Source organism: Blennius ocellaris (genome assembly GCF_963422515.1).
Source record: "Blennius ocellaris genome assembly, chromosome: 5".
Lineage (NCBI taxonomy): Eukaryota > Metazoa > Chordata > Actinopteri > Blenniiformes > Blenniidae > Blennius > Blennius ocellaris.
The window spans coordinates 9,740,729-9,760,929 of record NC_137654.1 but is presented as its reverse complement, the minus strand read 5'-3'; the positions used below and the strand labels follow the sequence as shown (position 1 = coordinate 9,760,929).

The 20,201-nt window shown below is 41.4% G+C and overlaps 1 protein-coding gene across 1 annotated transcript in view; it reads left to right on the top strand.

Annotated features, from left to right (window-relative positions):
• prex1 (phosphatidylinositol-3,4,5-trisphosphate-dependent Rac exchange factor 1) overlaps window positions 1-20,201 on the top strand; it is a 104,354-nt gene that overhangs the window by 47,509 nt on the left and 36,644 nt on the right. The window contains exons 9-14 of the mRNA XM_080497181.1: window positions 492-641; window positions 7,332-7,479; window positions 13,844-13,944; window positions 16,387-16,490; window positions 17,343-17,392; window positions 19,350-19,425. Of these exons, the coding sequence (XP_080353307.1) occupies window positions 492-641; window positions 7,332-7,479; window positions 13,844-13,944; window positions 16,387-16,490; window positions 17,343-17,392; window positions 19,350-19,425 (629 nt within the window). The remainder of the gene's footprint in view (window positions 1-491; window positions 642-7,331; window positions 7,480-13,843; window positions 13,945-16,386; window positions 16,491-17,342; window positions 17,393-19,349; window positions 19,426-20,201) is intronic.

Sequence of the window (20,201 nt, the reverse complement as noted above, 5' to 3'; positions counted from 1 at the left end):
AAAAGGGGTACCAGTAAGGATTTTGTTGAGTCAGTGAAATCACACTCTTTGTGCACCTTTTACAATTTCTTCTGTTTATGTTCTTAATTGGCTTGTAAATCATTGCTCGAGGAGTTAATTGTCTTTGGAGATCATTTTAATGTTAACTTACTGGGCATCTTTACAAGTGTGATATGATTGCATTTGGTTTTGCTTCCTTTATTACTGAGATCAGTGTTTATTTTGTATGTGATTTTTTTTTTAATTTGTTCTCATACTGAGAGCATAAAAGAAAAATCAGCTTGAAGAAAACAAATTAGAACCGTGGAAATTAACTCTCTTTCAGTTTAATCTGATAATTAGAATTAAGTACACCCCAAAGCTATTCCTACTTTAACTTAATAGCTGATAACAACAAAAACACATCAGTTTAACTTTGCCTTTTATCATTGTTTTTGATGACCTCACTCTAATAAAAATAATCCCTTGTGTTATATTTTTGTGCCTTTCAGCGGATTATCACAGCAACAACTACACAGTGACCAACGGCTGGAAGATCCACAACACGGCGAAGAACAAGTGGTTTGTCTGCATGGCCAAGCATGCGGAGGACAAGCAGAAGTGGCTGGATGCCATCCTGAGGGAGCGGGAGCAGAGAGAGAGTAAGGAACTGTTTCTTAAAGACCACATTTCGTGACGCGTCTCAACTGAAAATTGGGGAAGTTACTGAAAATACAAACTGACTAATTGCTTATGAAAATACGTCTCGGTGTTGCTTAATGATGTGTTATTTGCCACGTCGATCTACTTTTTTGGGAACCTCGCTTGGAATGTGTCAGGAGAAATTGTTATTGAAACCTCAGGAGGCAGAATACACAGGAATCAGGCTGAGAGCGTTTAAAAAGTTCAAGAGAGAAGAAGAAGACAATGTCTCAGTGCAACCTTTTGCGGATATCCAGGAGTTTGTCAAACCATGAAGTCGGCGAGCGCGTTCTTAAAGGCTGATTTGTTTTGAAAATGATCCACGTGGATTTTCCGCACTCCAGACATTGAAAGTTACAAAAATTGGCACAGTGGTTACAAAAGTGGTGACTCAGCACATTGTTAAAACACACTGTGAACTTGCACATCATTCTTTATGAGACAAAAACAAGATTACTATAAAAGAATGACATCAAATTTGTTTAATTGGAAAAAATATTGTTCATTTAATAACATGTTCTTGTGCCTCCTATCATCCTCTGCCCCAACATGAATTGGTCACCTGGCAGGAGAGCATCCAGTATGAATGACTTTAGGATCATGGTCTCCACAAATAGTGATATTGAATGAAAGAAAGAAGGGGAGGATTTTACAAATGTATCAAAACACATTTTAAGGAAATTCAACAATAAATTACAGCATCAAAACATGACAAAAATCCTCAATGAAAAGAAAACTCAAAAACCTGTTTATACTACATATTTTCTTGTGAAAATGTTGAACATTTGTTGCATTTTTGCTGTTGGTTTACATAACGAGCGTACAACAACAACAACAACAACAACAACAACAACAACAACAACAATAACAAGTTTCAATCCCAGAAAACTGCATGTTTCGGGATACTCAGCCTCAGTGTGCATATTATTCTACCATTCCTGAGGAGAGCTCAGTGTACCAATGGTTTGGCAACTTCAGTCCCTCATGAGACGCCAGCTGCTAGTCCATAATTCCACATGATCATAGCTGCTGTTTGTTTTTTGTTTTGTTCACGTTTACATGCTGATTTAGTTCCATCTTTTAGTCATCACTTGACCATCACATGTCACAGGAAGTTATTTCAGTGAGTCAGCATGTACAACACTAAAGCTTCATAACAGTATAAAGCACCTATCAGTGATGACACGCCTGTGTTTTTCATACTTTGCACTTTTTATGCCACAGAGCGTCTTTGGTTCTTCCTCTGCCTGGGTGCCACATGTTGTCCGAGTGCCTGTTGTGACCTTTGCTTTCCTAATTTTTGCTCTGCTTATCCCTTTGACCTCGCGTACACAAACTGTCCACAGTGATGACTGTTGACATGCCTACCTGAACTACAGTGTTTGCGTCCTGCAGCAACGTCCCACCTTGAACAAGCTGCCCGCCTTTGTTTATAAAATAGCGGCTTGGGTGACATGACGTCTGCGGTCGGCCTGTCTGACCCATGCAGCAGCAGAGGCTGCTGGAGCCATCTATTTTTCATTTTTTTTTTTTTTTTTTTTCAAATTGGGAAAGTTCTGTGCAGCGGAGGCATTGAGCTAATCAAAGCCAGGCAGTGGCTGCTAAATCAAAAGTCTCATTCAAAACAGAAAGAGCACACACGCTATAAACAGTATCTTGGTCAAATGCTGAAAATAGAAGAGGCTTTGTTGTCAAAGAAAGCACAGAGCACAGTTAACGTCAAGCATATTAATGACTCTGGATCTATTTTTTGCTATAGCAAAAGGGTTTGTGTCTTGAGTAGTCCTAAAGACGGCTGTGTCAGTTTCTGCTGTTTTATAGCTGCATGCTGAAGTAGAATTATGGTTCCAAAATAACACGGCCCCCTCACCCCTTCCACTTTTACAAGGCTTGTATGTAGAAAATAAACCACTCGTGACTCGTGTGTTCATCCGATGCAGCCTGTGAATCAACTGATTGCTTATAGTTTTTTTACTGTGGGACTATGGACAGTTTTGGTAACTCCACAAAACACACTGATGTCTTTGTCCTCCCTTCTTCTCAATCTAATCAAAGCCATATAACATATTCCATCTGATACCGTTGTCTTATACGCTCGGTTAACATAAACAATTTCAACTTACTATCAATCCACTGGTAAGAAATGTGAAATAACAATGCTGTATTGGATTTAACCAGAACATTTGTTTCATGCTCTGGTTCTGCCTGCTCCTCCCACTGTACACAATCCCAATCAAACGACTTGGAAAGGCTTCTTCACAACATCTGTAGTAGCGTCTCATCCAGTACGACCACTGCGCACCTGATCTTAGGCGAGCTCAGTCCGGTGTCCACAGAGCAAGTCCGGCATGTTCTTCTTGCTGCACAACACCAAGACCTCAGCTCGTTTTCCTAGAAAAACAAGCCCCATATATATAGATACAGTGTATATAAAATGTCTTACTATCATCATGTATCAACTAGTGAAATTGTGCACATATACAGCACGGTGCTCTGAATGTTCAAATTGAAAAGAAAAGAAATTAATTGTGATTCATTCACAATATGTGTAAAATTATCTAATGAAGAAAACAAACTGCTCGACTGTCAAACAAAAAGGATTGGGCAAGAGAAAAAGCACTGTTATTTGTAATAACACATGTCAAAGTAAAAAGACATTATTATCATATTCTTATGTGTTTTGGGGCAGTGTTGGCCTCGAGGCGAGGGAAGTGTCACCGCTGTGAGTTCCCTCGACCCCCGTCAGCTCGCCAGAGCACCTTATTGTTGCTGCCCACTGCATCCTAGAAATAGGATGGGTAAATATAAAAAAAGGCATTTCGCCAAGGGGATTAATAAAGCATGATTCGCTTAGTATTTACCGCAAATCATATTGCCCATCCAATACTTACAATATCGCATATCACACGTGCAGCCCTAATTTGGACCGCTTCTGTATATTTGGATTAATGTGCAAATAAAATCAAGCCTGCAAAGATATCTCTTACTCATTAATAGTAAATAAAGCTCCTGCTCCACTTCCAGCGATTGTAGATTAGTCTGTAAGCTGATCTCTCGGTTCTTCCTTCACTTGTTGTCCTTTCATCTTCTGCCTCAAAATGTGTTCCCACCTGTTTAGCGCCGACCATCTGTCTTGGTTATGTTCTGGGCTTCAGAAGGCTTTGACTGGGTTCCACCTGATCACACCCAAAATCTAACACTTTGAGCACGATTTAGCCTGAAAGCTTCAGCGGAGGCCGCCACACAGCTGAGCACAATTGTCAACATAAATATTAGCTTTTGTTTTTTTTCCCCAAATGAGATTTGTAATTCGGAGCTGGGTTAACTAAGTGTTTGCTGCCGAGCTCGATATTATCGGCATCTGATCCTGTGATGAAAGGGTTTCGAAGTACGGATAAGTACGGAGGAGTGTGCTGCTGTTTGTGGTGTTGAGTTTCAGCCCGGCGGAAATCGACCTGAGGCGAACACATGCCAGATCAGTCACAGTGCCCAATTTCCCCACTCTCTCCCCTCTCTGCAGTACGCTCCACTTTCAGCGCGCCTCACCTTTCTCCCAGCCTCTCCCGTCTAGACAGCAACCCAACGTTTTACTGCAATAAATACTGGCAAGGACACTTTGAATCCCCCCCCCTTTAACTTTCAAAAGATTAATAAACTGTAACGTATTGCTGTATTTTTCCCCTCTGAAGACTCACATTGTTCAGCCAGCTGGAGATGTTGCGTCTTATCTCTGTTTTTTATGGAGGTTTTGGGAGAAATGCATGGGTCAGATAATGCCTGAGAAGTTTTTTTTTCGTTTACATTTTTTTATCTCATGCCATTGAGTGCAGGAGGATGTGGGGCAGCGCGAGACAAACCGGGACAGCTGGAGCAGAGGCTGCTGCGGGGGCTCTGTGCTGGACAGGCCCCGTCTGTTGTTCAATGACACTCATTGTTTAAGCCCGCTCCAGCTGCTGCCAAATGTAATCTAACCCCACCTCCGTCACAGGCTGCCAGCGGAGATCCCCAAAGACTCAATGGGAAAATTGGGTTCAGGAAGAAAAGCTGTGTAATTTTTCGACATTGTTTGTCCCACACACACTTCTCTTTTCAGAGGGGCAAACTCCCACCACGTTACTCAGCTATCCTACCCTCAGATGCTTTAAGCTGCATTACGTGATTTCCTTTAGCACGGGGCTTTTGTGTAGATGAGACAATTTCCATTTGCAGGAAAAGTCCATTCGGTTTTTTGCATTAGTTTCGCAATAATTCAATCTTTTTTCTTCAACATAATGTAAAGAAAATTATGTCACTTTCATGAAAATGGTATGTAAATTTCTAGATCTATAATTAAACTTCCTGGTTGCCAACGTTGTAAAATTTGACTTTGAATGTTTCAAAGTTAATGATCTAGTTATGAATGAATATAAAATGTATTTAAAAGGGACAATGTACAGTTAAAACATAAATGTTGCCATTTGATGCACTATACCAGATTGTAGCTTTAAGCTAATTTGCATCTGTAGTCCCTTGGCAGGTCACAAAAATACAACACAGTAACAAGACAGATTAAACAGTATACAGGGATAAAACACCACAACAACATGGCTACACACGTCTGCGTGCAACTCCCCCCACCTCCCTCATCCCACCCACGCCCACACCCACACACACAAAAAGAAGTCTAAGGACCAAACTAGTGGTTGCAGAGCTGAGCAGCTTTTAACAGATTTTTTAAGTTAGATTTGAAGACTCTGAGAGAGCTACTGCCCCGTACGGCGTCAGGTATGCGACGTTCCAAATAGCATGTGTAGTGTCAGTTAGATATTTATTAGCAGTCACCTTATTTTAAACAACTACAAGCATAAAACGTCAAGTAATTAACTTTTTATTTTAATGTTGGATAATCTTGCGTGAAAATTTGTCAGTCAAGAAACTCAGACCCTGTTTACATAACAACGTTTTTCAAGTGAAAGCCTAAAATCTGTGCATTCAGGGTGCTCTTTTACAATGTACCCACGCTCGGAACCATTGAAAACACAACTTTTTGAAAATGCGCCGACTCCGTCTCCTTGGAAACGGGGGACAATTTAACTTTTTTGAAAATAATGCCATTGTGCTTGCGCACCATGGCTGTTGCAAGTAGTTCTTCTGCACCTGGGCAAGTCGATGGACAATATCAACAATGTTTGCCTCCAGAGTGTCGTGACTCCCAGTAAATATTCTCCTGGAACTTGGTAGTCACCCTAATAGTAATCTAACTTTATACGTACAAATGTCTGTGTACTCGCCATTGTTGTTTATAGCATATTGTTTTCTGCTCACGTGTGTGGTTTCATAAAAAAAAAAAAAGACTTTTCACTTGAAAAGTTGTCGTGTAAATGGGTCCTTGATTTACTTCCTATATAACGATGGGACAGAAATGCAAAGATGTTAGCTCAGCCTCATCACCATGGCTACCTCCTTTATAAATGGCCAAAATTGTACCTTTTTAAACCAGACAAATTATGATAATTGCTAAAAAATTATGATTGTTATAAAAAGCTACAACTTGAATTGTAAACTTTTAGCTTTTAGCATCTTAACTGTTCCTCAAAGCAGCTAAAGATGAAAGGGCTGGATAGAAAATGTGATAAATTAAGAGATATGTTGGAGTTTGCCAGAGCTCATTAAACAATGTGTGATATTTTTCATACAGAGAGGTGGAACGTGTTATAGTCCAGTAATTATCAATATAGCGATAAATGCTTTACTGAAGGAAAACCCGGTAAATCTGTGAAACAGAGCTTGTTGAGTTACATTTGTTTTTTAAGATATATTGAATTCAAAATATATAAACTGAAAGAAACCAAATCAGAATAAAGGTTAAAGTTTGGGGCCCTTGGATTTAATTTTTTTCGGGGGGGGGGGGGGGGGGTGTCATAAATATTAACAGTATACCTCATCAAGCGTTTTGCAACTTGTAAATCAAAGCTGCTTCATGGTGGCGTTTAGCAGCTTGACGTGCCTCTCAGCACAGCTAAGAAGATTAGTGCAGCAGAGTTGAATTGCCCGAATCAGAAAGTCTCATTGTACAGTTCAGAAGTTCATGAAACCCGGCAAAGAGGTTTAGCAGCTCACACAGTTTACTCTCTGAAGGTTTTTTTTTTTTTTTTTATTTTAATGTGGAAACTGGACTTACAATTGGGCTCCACATGTTCTGCTTCACAATAGAGGAATAATGGTTGACAAATCGCCTCAGAAACAAGATGGGGATCGGGCTGCCCTCCCTGAACTTCGCCGCCTCTAAACACAACTCTCTTCGGAGAGATTAACATCTGGGTTTGTTTCAGAAGGCTGTGGCAGACCCGAGCCGCCGCGCTCCGTTCTTGGATGTGTTCCAACTGCACAATACCAGAACGCAACCGGGCAATCTGAAGGGCGAAAAAAGCTTGTTTTTGTCTTCTTACTGCACCATTACACGTTTTCACCCATTCTGTTTTGATACGTGTCGATAGCCACGCAAGACCAGCTGAAACGTCTGTCCTGTAATGAGACCGCTGTATTTTTCTTGGCTGAGGACTTGTTTGTTCATTCATTTCCCTTCCCACATTGCTTTTATTGACCTTCACAGTCGCAGTCCATTGACGGCGGCTTCATTCAAACGCGACGTGCTTTTCTGTTGTTTTCAGGTCTCAAGCTGGGAATGGAGCGGGACGCTTACGTGATGATTGCCGAGAAGGGCGAGAAGCTCTACCACATGATGATGACCAAGAATCGGCATCTGATCAAGGACAGACGGAGGAAGCTCAGCATTGTGCCCAAGTGCTTCATGGGAAAGTGAGTTTCTTTGGGTCGCATGTGGCCGGCGTCTTCGGCTTCGGGAATGTGACTGCAGTCCGGTGCCGTTCACATGGGGAGCCTTACAAATGTTTGTTACGTAAGATCAGCAGGCTTTCAAAAGAGCTGGTATCCAGTCCCCCAGAGTACTGGCAACATGCCCAAGCTGTTTTATCCCCACATCCTCTTGTCCGTAATGAGGCCCCCCTCGCAGGCTCTTCTCACGAGTTACAGAAAAGGGCCGAGTTTCGCATTTCGCCTGGCACTCACACTGACACCAACACTTTCATTAGCAGGAGGACCTTTAGCTGAGTTTCTTGTCTGGGCCGCTCCCGTCTCCGTCCTCTTGTTGTCGTCGTGCAGTGAATAGACAATGAGAGACTTGCTTAAGTTGTCCGACATAACACAGTATTACTCCTGAGATCCCCAAGAGCAATTAAAATTCTTTCTGGCGCAAAACTTAGGGGGAGTGAAACAGAAAATCAAATGAGGCAGGACTGCGACAGGGACCGTGTTGACTGGTCTTCTAAAGAGAAACCAGGGAGCAGTTAATGTCTGCCTGCGACACTGACGATGTGGCATTTCAGTTGAGCCCAAACCATTAAGTGCATCCCTCATATAAAACTACTGCAGTTTCTTTTAAGGTAAATGAAGAAGATGGTAAAAGTGCGCTGTCTAACATCCCATCAGCCGCACCGCCCAGAGGATAATTTAATGAGCTGCCGAGAAAAGTTTGCTTTCTGCAGACCAGCTCCATTTCTGTGGCGTCCTTTGAAATCCTGTGTCTGGGTGTTTCTGTCTCTTTCTCTCTGTCTCTCACTCTCTCTGTCCGATGATCCTCACAAGGCGCTCTGCATCCTGAGAGCTTCCAGGAATTGCATACATCCTCCCTCACTTCAGCACCGTTACAAAAACGAATGCTTAATCTTCCTCATAAAATCACCAAATCCAGAGTTGGTGCCAGAAGAAGAGCTCGTTCAGATATCATATTTTATCATAGTTTTTCTTCCTTCTGATCAGCCTTTTTCTCTCTTTTATTGCCTCGCCTGCATGATGTACGTCTGCTCTGTCGGCATTTCTCCCCCCTCACTCTGTTTGAGCTTCTTGTCATCTCTCACTTTCCTCACTTTTATCATATCCGGCCGATGAGAGCAACCCGCATTAGGCCTGCTTTTGTCTTTCTAATGAAGTTAGCGACAGGCATAGCTTGAGTGCTTATTGCATTAAACAGATGCTGACTGCCGGTTTGATCGCTCCCTGTTGTTTTGATGGTGTAATTCCATCAAGAGTCTGCTGTGCACAAAGGGAACGAGCTGCTGTTAGCACCCGTCATAGACTTTATTTTGAGTTTGTGCTTGGTAATTTTAGGATGTCTCTGTTCTTGTTTATAAACACTGTGGACTTCCCTCAAACACATAGATTATTTTGTTTCGGTCCATTTCAGACGTAGAAGTAAAATCAGGTTATTGACACATAGAGCAAATAGTTAATTTATGCTCAGCATTGTATACGTGAACCAACAGTGCAGTACTGCTGGTGGCCACAGGGGCAGTGTGGAGATTAGAAGTGAGTAACAAATGACAGAAATGTTGTTGGTGCAAGTTTTTGTAAGGCCTCGCTGGCCACCGAGGTTTCAAATTCAGCCTGTTTTTAAGTATCAAAATATGAGTGCTGGCTCCTGCCATCATCGTACTTCCTCTCTTCTTTGCCTTGGTGTTGGGCCAGTATGTTGATTTACACAGAGCAGGGCTTTCATTTCAGGGGCCAAATACAGCCCAATTTCATCTGGACCGATGAAGTTGTGCTATAATAACCTTTAAATTTAAAATGTAAAGATTTTCGTTGTTTTGGCGTAGAGTATACGTGATGAAAATGTCTCCAGTTTTGCCAAATCAAACAATTACTACAGAGAATGGCTGCAATGTCAATATGAACTCAGTTTGAATGAAACCTTCTGTTGCAAAATACAATGAACTGCCCAAAAACTTCTCCTGTAGTCGTTATATGATGCATGTTTTGACAAACTGACCCTGACAGCATGGTTTTGAGCCCAGTTTAATAGCAATGAGTTACCTATCTTTCATCGCGGCATCACTGATATCTCAACTCAGGCCTCAGTGTTGTGTGCACTAGACTTAAGATATTTGTTTTAAACAAAATCAATGTTTTCCTTGAAATTTGTTTGGTGCTTTGGTTGGATCCTCTTTGGGCTGATTTGGCATAAAAGAGCCTCAAGTCTCACATGCCTGCATAAAGTTGGGATTAACTCAATAGTTTCAAATGAGTCGACCCCGGCCCAGAGGACAATCCATGCCAGAATATCTTTTCACCATAACCTTTTTTCCCCATTTTTCATCATGGTGGTTTGAATTATTAAACTACACAATTGCTTAAAACATGTTTTACAGTATATAATACTTTTATCCCTCATTTACTTTCCTTTACTTTTGAGGGATACAAGTATTATATACTGTAAAACATGTTTTAAGCAATTTTGTAGTTTAATAAATAATCCATTTTGTATAATTTTAAGCAAATTCAAAGAATTCATTCAAACCACAGGTTGTGATGGTTGTGGACTATTAATGAAGACTAAGCATACATTTATAATTAAGAGCTTGCAAAAGAGAAGTTATGTTTTCTATTACCCGTGGATCCCAACAATAACATCATCCGTCCTCTAATCTAGCTCAGGGTTGTGGCGTGCCGGGGCTGAAGCAGCGGCAGGTCTCCGGTCCGTCACAATCACATTCAGTCACTCTTACACAATTTTAAACCTCTATTTCTGGATAACCCATGCATGTACTGGGAGAACATGCAGCTCCACAGAAAATGGCCTTTGAGTCTGGATTTCCTCACTGTAATTTGCAATCGCTGAGCACTTACAATAATATCCTATAATGTGGAAATTACTAAGAAATCTGGCATTAAAGCGAAAATTACTACTTGGCATGAGACAAAACATGTGCAGCGTTCTAGCTGGGGGGTCCTGGGGGAATTGGGGTCGGTGCAGTGGAGTTGACGCTCTAAGAAATGGAGCCCTAACCCTCCCACACTTTTAAAACATCCCTGGATTATATCATGCATTTTCCACCTATCCGAGGAAGGAAAATATCTCAGCCATGTCTTATTTTCTCAATTCTAAACCTGTTTTGAGGTCATGCTGTCTGGACTGTGGCAAAATTAAGTAAACTGACAAAGTAGGCATCAAGTGAATGGAACTGGAATAAATTAAGACGAAAGCTTCTCAAAGTTTATAGAAAACGCAAAGAAGTTGGAAAAACCTATTTGCATTGTTTTGGTGAAGTTTAATTTGCAGTGGCATTCTGAAGTTGGTGTGTGCATCATGGTACTCTTATTTAAACAAATTATAGTATAAATCAGCAAAAGTTCCAACCTTTGTCAATAGTTGAGGGAACAAGGGGATTTGTGTTTGTGTTGCTTCTGAAACAACATGCATCACGCTGCTGCATATAAATCCAAAACAACAATGCTGTTAACTTCAGATATAAATACACAGCTTTGTTTGAAGAAATATGCACCGGATTAACAGATCCTCTGCTGATATTCCCACAAATCCATAATCATTGTCTACAACCTCTCTCTTTTCAATTGGCCCCCTCTCCCTCTCCTTCTCCCTCTCTCTCTGTCGCTCTCTCTCTCTCTCTCTCTCTCTCTCTCTCTCTCTCTCTCTCTCTCTCTCTCTCTCTCTCTCTCTCTCTCTCTCTCTCTCTCTCTCTCTCTCTCTCTCTCTCTCTCTCTCTCTCTCTCTCTCTCTCTCTCTCTCTCTCTCTCTCTCTCTATTCACAATTACTGTTCATCATATTCATTCCCATAACAGCTCTGTGTCCAAATTTAACCTGACTCTTATGTAACACACACACACACACACACACACACACACACACACACACACACACACACACACACACACACACACACACACACACACACACACACACACACAAACATCCCCTCGCATTCACTCAAGTCCCTTGTCAATGTCAATTATGAGCCACTGGCTCAGATGAGGAGCACACGGAGAGACAATGAACATACGCAAATACTGCGGCCATGAAAACATTTTTCTTCCTCCGACTCATGGAAAGAAAGCGTTGGGACTGATCCCCGTCCACGCACTCATACAAACATGCAGCACACACACAGGTCGCAGCATGCACCTGGCAGGCCACAGTGGAGACTGTTTCTAACAACGGGAAAATATTCCTTTTGAGCCACAGGCTGATGAAAAAGGCCGGCTGCAGATGGCCGAACGTGTCTGCGCCTCCACGTGATTGTCCACGCGCTCCATTCATACGTTTATTGTTGGACATGGTTCAAAGACACGCACACGCCGTTACATTTGTACACACTACGTGCCAATGGCATGATTGCCTGATGGCTAGTCCACACGTGAGGGCAGATTTATCACATGCGCATTCTTCAGGATGATTCCCTTGGCGTGTTGAAACCCAGATTTAATGAACATGCATGCACACAAGCAGTTCGTCATTATCTGTGGAAGTGATTTCACTCAGCGGCATGAAGGGCACAGAAGTGGAGAATGTAATTTTCCTCCTTCAAACATTTGTTCAGCGCACACTGGGTGTGAAGACGAGTGAGCTGAAGTGTTTAAATTTGGCTCATCAAAATGGTAAATGGATTTCACTTATATAGTGTTTTATAGCTGTGTGAGCAGCCCCAAAGCGCTTTACATAGGTCATCACATTCACACATTCACACATTCACAGACACTGTAAGCAGGTAGAGATGGGAATCGAACCTGCAACCTTCCGAACGATACCACCCCACAATGCTCGTATTCAACGACACATGAGGGAGAGTCATAGTGTAAGGAATGAGTTAACCTCTGAGTGTATCCTGTGTCTGAAGGACTTGTCGGAGCTTTCTTGTAAATAAAAATGTCTTTGCACAAGGAGCCTTGCCACAGTGCCGGTTAGAGGCCGAGCCCAGCTCAGACTTGGATTCTCGATTCTCCAAAAAATGAATGTGTGAACAGCATATGGGCTGTGTATCATTGTAGTACAGTACATACAAACACACTCTGAGTTACTCGTGGAAACAGACCAGTGAAAATATGGCATGCTTACTGTCGCTCTGCTAACTAACTGTTATCAATTTATGGGAGGTTGGCGGTTCAATACCAATGGGTGTCTTGAGCGTCTTCCATAGCAGCCGCCTCCATTGGTGTGTGAGTGTGTGTGAATGGGTGAATGTGATTAACAGTGTAAAGCACTTTGGGTGCTGCTCAATTATGGGAAAAGTGCTTGATCTGCTTGAGCAATGTATTTACCATTTAGCCACATGACTTGCCCCCGATAACAAATTTGACGGCTTCAGACTTGATTTGGGAAAAAGCACTCAGATTCATCTAGGATCAGGACGTGACTTGTCTTGAACCTTCAACTTGAAAAGACTTGACATTTTCTCCAAGGTCCAAAAACACATATATAAAACAAAACTATTTTAAATATAGTTATTGATAAAGGATCAAGGATCAATTAATGTTTTTGTTTGTTTCCTGTATAAAAAATAGTGATATGAATTCTGATCAAAAGATTTTAGACATAACTACAGTTATTATGAACCTTTTATCTGATTAATTCAGTGCTGCACATTATATAAACTTTTGTTTGTTTTATGTTTTTTTTTTTTTTTTTTTTATTTCTTACATTGAAATAGTGATAATTATGGCCTCTGGTTAAAACAGTGGAAAACAAATCTGATCATATTAAATATTTTCTTGTTTTTTGTGGATTTTTTATGACACATAAGCTTTCTTTTTATTAAACTATGATGCTTGACCTATTTCGGTAAATGCTGAATAAATATGTCAATTTGGATTTAATTATGGGGAAGTTAATATGCAAATATACATGTGGGTATACACACACACACACACACACACACACACACACACACACACACACACACACACACACACACACACACACACACACACACACACACACACACACACACACACACACACACACACACACACACACACCCTACAAAACCACAATCTGGTTTGATCCAGGTTTCATGACGTGTGTGTTCCGGTTTAAGTGTTTAACATGATCACTGAGCTCAAGAGGCTTCATGAATGAACCAGAGACAATCCTGTCTCACTGTGAGATGCCAACTTTCTACACAGAATTCCAAGTAGCAAACGTGGCGTGCTGGTGGCGTGCTCACTTTTCGTCTGCCAGACTCAGTGTGTGAAATTCTGTGAAAACCCATGCTAAATCTGCACAGCAAGGAGCCCCGCACCAAACATGGAAACAGACTGATTACCAGTCTAAGATACTCGGGCTCATCCATGCATCTTTTGTGTCCCCAGTGAGTTTGTGTCATGGCTGATTGACAGCGGCGAGATCAGCAATCCCGACGAAGGGGTGAACCTGGGACAGGCACTGCTGGAAAACGGCATCATTCACCACGGTGAGGAAACCAAGTCCTACAAACTTCATGGTTTTTTTTTTTTTAATATTCCATCAGTCCCACCTGTGTTGTTGTTTTCTTTTTTTTTTTAACTATTCCAACACACTTCCTGGTAAACCTGTCACAATCTGAAGTCTGAAAATAAGATTTATGGAAATGTGTCTCGCATCATTTGTTCTTCCAAGATTTTGTCTTCTGTATGACACTCACAGGGTCACTAACCTGAATTATGCATTGAGAAATGAAACCAACACACACACACACACACACACACACACACACACACACACACACACACACACACACACACACACACACACACACACACACACACACACACACACACACACACACACACACACACACACACACACACACACACACACTCATGCACAAGCATCTATAAATAATGCATGAGGGCAGTTGCTCAGGACGTTGCTGAAGGAGCTGTTATACATAGCAAGTGTGGAAAGCCCTCACGATTTACGCACACCCCACACTGTGGTAAATTTGCTGAAGCCCAAATGTTTCGTTTTCCTTAATACCTGTGGAAAATCCCAAGAGATCCTGCCCTTCCACCACAGAGAGATACATGCAGGGATGAGTGGGATTGCAATAAGTGGGCAAGCAGAAGAGGTTCAGGCCTCAAGGAAAAGTGTGTCACCGGTTAGTCATTGACGCGAGGCTAATGTGACAGAGCAGCAAATTGTAGAGCTGCAACTTCTGAGTAACAACCAATCTCTGTGCATTTTATAGTGGAATCGGTTACATGTTCGAGGCAGTCCAAACTTTGAATTCTAACTATTTCAACTCTTTTTCTTCTATAATAATTCAGTTTTCACTTCATGCATTTCAGCAGCTCATATTTGACACTTTACAGTGGCTGTTTTACATTCCTCTTTGTTTTATGAGGGCATTTTAAGTCTAGACGGAGAGAACCAGCAGCTTGTTTGTGTCCCTGCCAAGTTGTTGTGGTGGGACCAATCTGCCGCTGTTTGGCAGATTTTTACTCTGAGCTTTAGCGACAATCGTGTGTGTGTGTGTGTGTGTGTGTGTGTGTGTGTATGTGCGCATGTGTGTGTATTAGTCATTTTCCATTTCTTGTATTGGATTCAAAATAAATAGGACGTCTGTTTTGGAATTTTGGTGTTCATTAGTACGAGCTGGGAGGTTTTATAGGAGCTGGCAGCCTGTCTGCTATGTCAAATATTTAAATGTCATCACTTTGCCAACACGGGCAGAAATTTACTACTGCAGGTTTTCCCCCTCTAATGTTTACTTCTGCTACTTGCCCTCTTTTCTGTACTTGCCCTAATCCTCCCACCAAGGTTTAAGGTGTGAAAGGAAATTTGGCAAATTAATGTAATAAAAACTAAACCTCTGTCACCCAAATGTGAACGTCTCCTGCTGTGGACATCCTGAGCATTTGGCTGTTATTGGCTGAATGTCTTCAGCCAATACTGACTCTTTTATAATGTATATGTGCACACATTCAGTAATCATTTTAAGCTTTATGTCATTTCAAGCTATGTACTGACACTGAGCACTTCCATGGTGCAAGACTGTCTGTGAATGAATGAATGTGATTACCAATGTGAAGCACTTTGTCACTGAGTGAAAAAAAGTGTTAAAAAGTCAAATCCATCCAAAATGTAATGTAGATTCTGTGCCATCTGCATTACAATGATCTGATTTTCCTGATGGTCTGATCTGATTTGATCCCAGAGGATTTCACTCTGAGCCATGCTACATGCACCATGCTAAAGAGCTTTTGGTGCTCGTCGCACTAGCAATATTGAAAGTTTTATCCTCAACCATCATTATGCTATAACTATCATTAACATCTTGAAGTACAAAAAGGTTGAGTGGCTGCCCTTCCGTGTCCAGGCCAGGAGTGAATAAATCAATTTCCCACAGCGGAGACATGAAGGTGAGAGACAGCTGTGGAGGGTTCAGCCAGCTGTTCAGTTTATTCATCTTTAATACGAATATGTGACTTGGTCTTAATAAGCTCCTCCTCCCACTCAGCCTCAGTCACCCTCTTGCGTTTCTCTGCAAGTTTTATCCTGTAGAGATGATTCAAACTGTAAATTCTGAACACAGCGATCTGATCCCAACAGACTGAGGACATGGCTTTGAATAGCTGAATGTCCACGTACACTCCACATCCATCTCTTTACTCGCTGTTGGCCAACATTCATGCCAGTTGAAGATCGTCACCGTGAAGACAGTTGAACAATATCAAACCTCAAAAGATCTTCTTAATAAAAATGAAACTGTCGGATTGCACTGATGTACCATTTCTTTCTGAACCCGACTCAAGTTGACAGCTGTCTTGTTTGTCATAGATGTTCCATAGTTACGACTAAGAAGGCAGAACGTGTGATTATTCAAACTGGAGCCCGGCTGCAGTGACATTTTCCCCCTCTGGTGATATTTCAGTGTCGGACAAGCACCAGTTCAAGAACGAGCAGGTTCTGTACCGGTTCCGCTACGATGACGGCACCTACAAGGCTCGCAGTGAGATGGAAGACATCATGTCGAAGGTAACTCCAGAGATCTGCCACCATATTGAGAATATCAACACCAAGAGCAACAAGAGGACAATATGGCCTTGTTTACATGACAGTGTTATGAGGGGAAAATGCAAAACTTTTGTTGTGTTTTGGCTGTCTGTTTACACGTAGTTTTATAGTTGAGAGTTTCCTCTAATAACAATCCAACTTGGACGTCCGTCCACACAAATGTTCATAGCGTATTGTTATTCTCGACATGTGTGGTTTCACTATAAGGACAAAACATGAAAACAACATTTTTTTCAGCATTTCTGCCATTGCCATGGAAACTGACATTGTTTTCAATACATTGCCAGGTGAACGTGAACATGTTCTGAAACGAATATACAAAAAAAGATATGTTTTGACGTATACACAGTAAGAGCGTAAGAGCACAATTAAAAAAAGAAGTTCATTCCGAGGTCATAAAGTCTGCTGATTGCGATGGATAAATATTTCACAATATTTGATCTGACTCAAAAGTCCTAGTTTTATTGCGTTCTCATTTCTGCTCTTACATAACAGCACATCAAAGTGCCACACACCTTACAATTTGGAAATCCACCGAATCATTATGGAGCTTTTTTTTAAATCCATATAAATTTAAAACTCAGCCAGAAGCTAAATTCCCAAAAAGATAGAAAGGTTAAATATAATTTAAGCTGTCTGCATACGCATTGTTCTTCGAGCGTCTTGTAAACTCAGAGGTTTTGAAACGTCTACCCTGAAATGATAGCCTCGGGCCGACTCTTTTCAACAGTCGAACCTCTTGTTCAGGTGTACCTATTTACTCAAGGCGTGTTTGATCTGTGACTCAACCGCTTCGTTTTTCTTCCCTTCCAGGGCGTCAGGCTGTACTGCCGCCTTCACAGCCTCCACACGCCTGTCATCAAGTAAGTACCTGCCCCACTCCCTACCCCCACCCCTTAACCCCCCCCAATATGCTAATGTGAACGCTCTCCAGGTGCGTGCATGCATATGCATGAGAGTTTCACATTTGCCCCGCATCACCCGTTCATCTAATGACTGAACAAACAGCAGCACTGCCAGAAATGACAGCAGACCTTCCCCCCACCGCCCCCCTGCAGCTCTGGACACCCACCCAGTCGCGAGTTGCTGTAGATGCTTTAAAGACTGGACGGGAGGCTGAAGAAGGCCTTTCTCCATAACTGGAGGTTTACACCAAAAAGCTCTTAAAGGATTAATGAGAGACGGCTCTTCTGTTCGCCTTTGTGTCTTTAATCTTTACAGTCTTGACGGTTTGTTGAACATTTATTGCTGAATTATTTGATATCTATAACTTATATGGGAGTTCAAACTGTGTGTGAAAGCATTTTGGTCTCATTCATCACTTTTATTTTCTGTTTTCTGCTCTGTTTCTCACACACACACACACACACACACACACACACACACACACACGCACGCACGCACACGCACACGCACACATAAATTTTAACTTTACTGTGTTTAGTCTTTTCATAAACACTCCGCTCCTTTGAATGTTAAACCTTGAAATGTATGTAAACGTACAAATGACGCACCTATTTGGACATTTAGGACATTAATAATATCATGGTTTTAGTCATAAATCAGGAAAAGGTTACTTATATTTTTTAAGTCCTCTATTTTAGAATACAGATCCTAAAACTAAAACTGGTTCTTTACCTGTATATGAGGAAAAACACAAATTTCACTTCTCAACTTCGGTGAGAGTCATTTTGAACAGAATCGAACAGACACACACTGTATTGTAGTATTAGCTCTAAAGACACTTCCTAACCTTTAATATATATCAGTTACTTCAATTAATTTTGTTATTGTGTCTATTTTCAGTTTATGACCCGACAAAGTGAAAATACACACACACACACACACACACACACACACACACACACACACACACACACACACACACGCACTGCAGTCCCTCCTTTCATATTCCTCCACCTTCAGCTCGCTGCCTCTCCTTCCATCAGTCACCCGCTGATTGAAGTGCTCGGGGTTGCCGTCGGTGCGAACAAAGAGCTTTTTGGTCCGAGGACAAATCCCATTAACATACAAAGGCGGTCCTACTGCCTGCCAGTTATTTATTATGGAATGTGTCTCTCTCTTTTTTTCAATCCATCACTAAATTGGCATTGTAAGTAGCAACCATTACTTGTAACATATGAGTGATGGATGCGTCGCATTTATGCATCATAAATAATCATAAACTGCACCAGGGTTTTATTAAAGTTTGTCGAGTGACGAAGGCATAACCTCACAATGCCTGGAATATGAATGATGGCGCATGATAAAGTGTGTGCAAATAGACTGAGAAGGACACAGAGGTCTCGTGCTGTTGAGACTGATGAAGTAAATGATGAGAGAAGCTTGGTTTCTGTTGTTTTAATGCATTGTCAGCCATTGTAGATTAGGCCTCCATTTTTATGACATCATTTTCGTTTCAGAAAAGTTTCAAAAACTATGTTTACATGGAAACAGTAGAAGCAGAATTTATGTATACCACAGGATCATGTCCAGCAGCTGAGGCCGTGTCGAAGCTGTGTGATGCAGCGGGACAATGACCGCCGTGGATCAAAGAGAATCCAGAACACTGGCTGTCGTTCAAACACAGATGAACCAGCATCAGCCTCAGTCAGAGAGACGCCTCATGCCAGAGGAGATGCACATACAGTCAGGCTTTAATGCAGTTTACCCACAAAAATGTTTTGGTTTAGTTTTTGTTTTTGTTTTTTTGTCTCACACATTTCATCATTCGTGAGCCCTGTTTCTTCATGCAACCAGTACTGAAAGGTAAAACCAATATATAACACTGTGAACTGTTTGGTTTGTCTTCTTCTTTAGGGACAGAGACCACCATCTGAAAACCTTTAAATCTGTGGTGCCTGCAAGCAAGCTGGTGGACTGGCTGCTCTCACAGGTAACATAAGGACACGTTATACTTTCACCTAATCCCGACACAAAGAGTCTGCAGAGAACCCCAGACTAAAATAAACATCAGCTGTGTTTCTTCTTGTGAAAATCCAACACAGTTTTCTACATTTATGTCCTCATTTAACATCCCCTGCATTACATTTTGGGGATTCTCCAGTTTTCTCTTTCAGAGTGAAAACTATTGCATAAATAAAACATGTGTTTGTATTATTTTTGCACAAAATAATGAGACATGCCCCACAATGAAAACTTCATCGAGCTGAGACATGGGATCAACGGCGGCCCACGCAGTTAATCCGATGATCCCAGTTTATTAAAGATCAACCCGCTTTTTGCAGTGTTTTGTGAAAAGGATCATTCTTTTTATTTTTCTATTTATTGGGGGTATGGGGGCACAGAGCTGTCATTTTTATGGCTCATTAGCTCAAATTGTGAAGAATAAAACAAAAAACTTTGTTAGAAATTAAGAATATTTGAATGAACTTAGGAGAAAAATCTACTTTCCCATTTAATAAATTTTTTTTAAGATGCACCTGTGTACATTCTAGTGTGACACATTAGTATTTATATACATATACAATTCAAAAAAATGCCTTCTAGCTAGTCACTCCCTTTCCGATGTACTTTTTTCCCCAAACAAATCAATAGATGTCTGTTTTTCTCTTGCAGCCTCTATTAGCTACACGGTAATTAGGACGTGTTAGTCAGAGATCACCTTTTTAATTCCAGCGGTGCAGCAGTGTATCGGGAGGCGTAAACAGG